Here is a 4,053-nt window from a genome sequence, read left to right as displayed (position 1 = left end):
GGGGAGCTCATCTCTTCGAACGACCTCGTTTTGGCTTTGTGAATGGGCTTGTTATTCTTTGAGCTCGTTGGGCTTCTCCAATTTGCTAATGGGCCTGGTTAAAATTACAAAAAGAGGGCTGTGCTCAGCCCACCTACAACAATTGTCCCCCCCCCCCCCAGTCCGTTGATGGAGATGTTACTTCGATATTCAACGCATCGAGCTAGAGAATTTTCATTTCTTTGGACCTCGATATCGATGTGGAGTCGTCGGGGTCGAGGTGATACTTAGGGGGACAAGGAGTCGCAGAGAGCAACGGTCGACTTGGGAAGTGAAGAGTCGTGAAAAGCAATGATCGTCTTGGGAAGTTAAGAGTCGCAAAAAGCAACGGTCGATTTAGGCAGCGCAGAGTCGCGAGTGGAAGCGTGATTTTCGGGAAGCGCGTGGAATCCGCCACTAAATAAGATACTGGGAAGCGTCCAGATCATGATTACCTTCCTCGGTAACCGCTGCTTTTTCTTCCTTATATATTCTGTTCTCCTTCTCTTCTTCTCATTTCTTCTTCGTTCACAAAAGCTAATCTTGCTCTCCCTTCTCTCTAGAATTCCTTTCTCTCTCTAGAACTCGTCCTTTTGTTATTTTATTTCTGTCGCTATTCGATATCGAATTATGTCTTCGGGGGGTCAGCGCATCGAGTCGAGTTTAGAATCTGGATCTAGATCCGAACAGGAAGTTTCTGGGAGTGCGAGCTCTTCTCCTGAGGTGTCTTCGAGGTCTGATAGTCAATCAGATCGAGGAGAGTCTCCATTGCTGGAGTTGGCGGATCGATTTTGTTCTGATGGGGCATCTCCGCGAGGCGAATCTACGGATCTTCAAATAGTTCCTCTTGTGGAGCATGATGGCGAGCCTACTGAGCACGCCGAAGAAGAGGTTGGTGAAGGGGGCGAGGAGGAGGATGAACAGGGCGAGGAAGAGGAACAAGGCGAGGAAGAAGAACAAGGCGAGGAAGCCAGACCTCGACGAAAAGGTTCCAAGCGCAAGGGAGCCATCAAGAATCGACTAGTTAACATTCCGTCTCAGATGACGGCTCAACGCCTCGAGGAATTTCGGTTACGATACAGTTTTCGAGGTGAGCTGAGGGCGCCAGGACCCGAGGATCGACCATGGCGGGCTCCGGAGGGCTGGGTTACGCTTTACGAGGCGTGGTTCAGTCTCTGTCATCTTTGGGTGCCTTTGCCGAGGCTGTTGACCGATTATGTTGATCGGAGATGCATTGCTTTCTCACAGATCCTTCCTACGGGGATCCGGTTTATGGTCGCGGCTCTTTTGTTCGGGAGCGAGGTCGGGGTCGATGTCGACTGGCGCTTCTTCGAGGAGATGACTACCGTTCAGAAGAATAATTCGATCCCAGGCACGTATACGATAAAGGCCAGGAAAGATTGTTCCCTGGTTTACCCTGTCAACAGGATGCCGAGCTGGGAGGCGTCCTTCTTTTATGCAAAGGTGGATGAGGCGCTGGTAGTTGATACGACCAGAGACTTTAGGATCGAGTGGAGCAGTAGCATCGGTAGATCGCTAATTTGGTCATATCTCGAGTCTTCCCTTTCTTTTACTGATGTTTCTTTGTTTCTCGCAGAGCGAAACGTCCAGCTCGAAGCTTTCCCGGAGAAATTTCACGTGAATATTCAGAAGATCAGGGCCGTTGGGATACAGCATTGGCCTGATATACATCGTCGAAGAGTCGAGGCAGCCATTACCCGTATCACAAACGGTAGGTTCGATGTCAGCGTTTCCTTTATCATTTACGTCGTCTAACATGTTAATTATTGTTTTGTTCCAGCTAGCTGGAGAAGGGAAAACCTTCTAAGGGAGAGGGCGATTGAGATGTCTCCGATTCAAGTGAATGCGCCTAGTCTCGCTGCGCGGATCAGAGCTAGTCGTGGGAGCGGGGGAAATAAAAATCAGCAATCCTCTGCTCAGTCAGGTCGCTCGACCCAAACGATGGTACGTCGAGGGGCTGACGAGGTAGAGGCTCAGCAAGGCGGCGATCTTGTCCAGGACCACGCTCAGACAAATGAGCCCGAAGTGGCGGTTCAAGAGGAAAGTCAGCCGGTCGCCGAGGAAGCCGATGAAACTGAGAGGCGTGCTAGGAGGGAGGCGAAGAAGTTGAGAAGAAAAGAGAAGAAGAAAAAGGAAAAGGAAGAGGTCGAGACCGCACGGCTTGCTGAGGAGGCAAGACAAGTCGAGGTCAACGAAGCGGCGGCAACGGAGGGAACGAGGAAGAGATCCTCTGATGAGGTGTGTGTAGGTGGTGATCGCGAGGAGCCTGTTAAGAGGAAGGTCGGTCCCTCTGGCGACGATAAGGTTCCCGAGGTCGATTGGAGCTTCAAATTTGAATACCCCGAATCTGGGGCACCCTTCGTCAACAACGCCGACAAATGTGCCGATCTCTTCGGCTTGATAAGGGGATCGACTTCCGAGGTTCCTGCTGGCGACGACGCGATTTTCAAGGACATGGCGGGCTTTGCCTTTAAGGTATATCGCAATTCTGAGTTCATCTTCACATATTTATGGGTTTACTCTAATGCGGATATATACTTTTTTATCAGTTCATCGCGAGCTGCAACCGCGCGCGAGGTCGATATCATCGTACGATTCGAGCTGCTGCTACGAAGCTTCGTAACGCTCAGTCCGCTGGACAAAGAGCCGTGGAAGAGCGGGATGCCGCGATTGCTCGGCGAAAGTTGGCTGAAGAGAAGTGGCAGGTCGAAAAAAGACGCGCTGTGCAGTTGGAAGAAGGTGTGAAGACGTTGACCGATAAGATCGAGGAGCTGAAGTTGGAGAATCAGGATCTGATCAGCAATCTTCAAACAGTCAACGAGGCGAAGATTCAGGCTGAGAAGTCGGTTGCGTCTGAAGTAGCTCGCGCGTCAAGCGACATGACGAGGAGAAGATAGAATCCGAGACCACTCGGATTTGGGTGGATGCAGAGAACAAGTTCTCGGGTCGCATTGGTCGATTAAGGACTTTTATTGCCGAACAAGAGGCCATTGTGAAGGTGAAGCTAGATCTCGTTCAGGCTTGAGGTACTCTTGAATGCCTCGATATCTTGAAAGACAAGGAGATGACCGAGGTCGAGTTGAGGGCCGAGCTTGAGGCGACCGTACGTGACTGCGAGCTGAAACTCGAGGGACTTCGCCTAGCTGATGTTCAGGAAGGTGACTTGCCTCCGCCATTTCCCGTGACTCCGGACGGTGGTTCAGACCATGACGACGCTGAAGACCAAGAGAATCGCGAGGATGGCACTCAGCCTGACCACCACGAGGGCGTCAATCAGCCTGAAGAATAGATCTCACTCGCCTTTTCCTTATATGTTATCGCCTCTTTTCTTTTTACTTATCTTGCCTCGTTTGTAAGGACCCGATCTAATTTCATTAATGAATGCTCTTTTTCTGAAGTATCAGCTTGCAATTTGAATCGTAAAAAGATAATAAATACGAGGTATATTTAAGTAAAGAAAAACGACTAATACGAGGTAAAGACTTAGTCATAATAGGACAGTATTTGCAAAGTAAAACTCAGATTAAGGGAACAATGGGTGCGAGGTGAAACTCGGCTTAAGGGAACAATAGGTGCGAGGTATGACTCGGCTTAAGGGAACAATAGGTGCGAGGTATGACTCGGCTTAAGGGAACAATAGGTGCGAGGTATGACTCGGCTTACCCTGTTTTATTTCATTAATCGTGTCCGAATAGTGAGAATGATCTCGACGTAGTTATTCGGGTGATTTAAGAAAGGATGCGGGACTGGTCCCGGCTTATTCTCTTATAATCGTAAGCTTTTTGTTCCTTAGGATTTATTAAGAGCTTGCATTGTAGGGAAATGCGTATTAGGAGATCGAACATCTAGCTAGGATGTCGATGTGAAAGATGTCGATGTGAAAGATGTCGATGTAAAAGTTGGTATAAATAAAATTTTATTAATAGATGTACCCCGTGAGAGGTTGCCTACGTACCCAACAGACTGGGATCAAGCCGATCGTAGTTCACATTCGAGATCTAGCTCGACCGAGTA

General features: G+C 49.2%; 1 protein-coding gene across 1 annotated transcript; it reads left to right on the top strand.

The window, feature by feature from the left end:
• Positions 1–648: 648 nt before the first annotated feature.
• On the top strand, positions 649–2,936 carry LOC112088475 (meiosis-specific protein ASY2-like). The gene is made up of 4 exons (XM_024158757.1): positions 649–1,546; positions 1,616–1,750; positions 1,820–2,514; positions 2,589–2,936. Exons 1-4 carry the CDS (start codon positions 649–651, stop codon positions 2,934–2,936), a joined length of 2,076 nt encoding a protein of 691 aa, XP_024014525.1.
• The last annotated feature ends 1,117 nt before the right edge of the window (positions 2,937–4,053 follow it).

The sequence above is a fragment of the Eutrema salsugineum genome, unplaced genomic scaffold (genome assembly GCF_000478725.1).
Source record: "Eutrema salsugineum unplaced genomic scaffold, Eutsalg1_0 scaffold_14, whole genome shotgun sequence".
Classification (NCBI taxonomy): Eukaryota; Viridiplantae; Streptophyta; class Magnoliopsida; order Brassicales; family Brassicaceae; genus Eutrema; species Eutrema salsugineum.
This window is presented reverse-complemented; position numbering and strand designations above follow the sequence as displayed.

Excerpts from the sequence above, each read along its gene's own strand:
- LOC112088475 (XM_024158757.1), top strand. The coding sequence starts at position 649 with ATGTCTTCGGGGGGTCAGCGCATCGAGTCGAGTTTAGAATCTGGATCT. Across the intron at positions 1,751-1,819 it reads CATTACCCGTATCACAAACG|CTAGCTGGAGAAGGGAAAAC; the intron begins GTAGGTTCGATG and ends GTTTTGTTCCAG. Across the intron at positions 2,515-2,588 it reads TGGCGGGCTTTGCCTTTAAG|TTCATCGCGAGCTGCAACCG; the intron begins GTATATCGCAAT and ends CTTTTTTATCAG.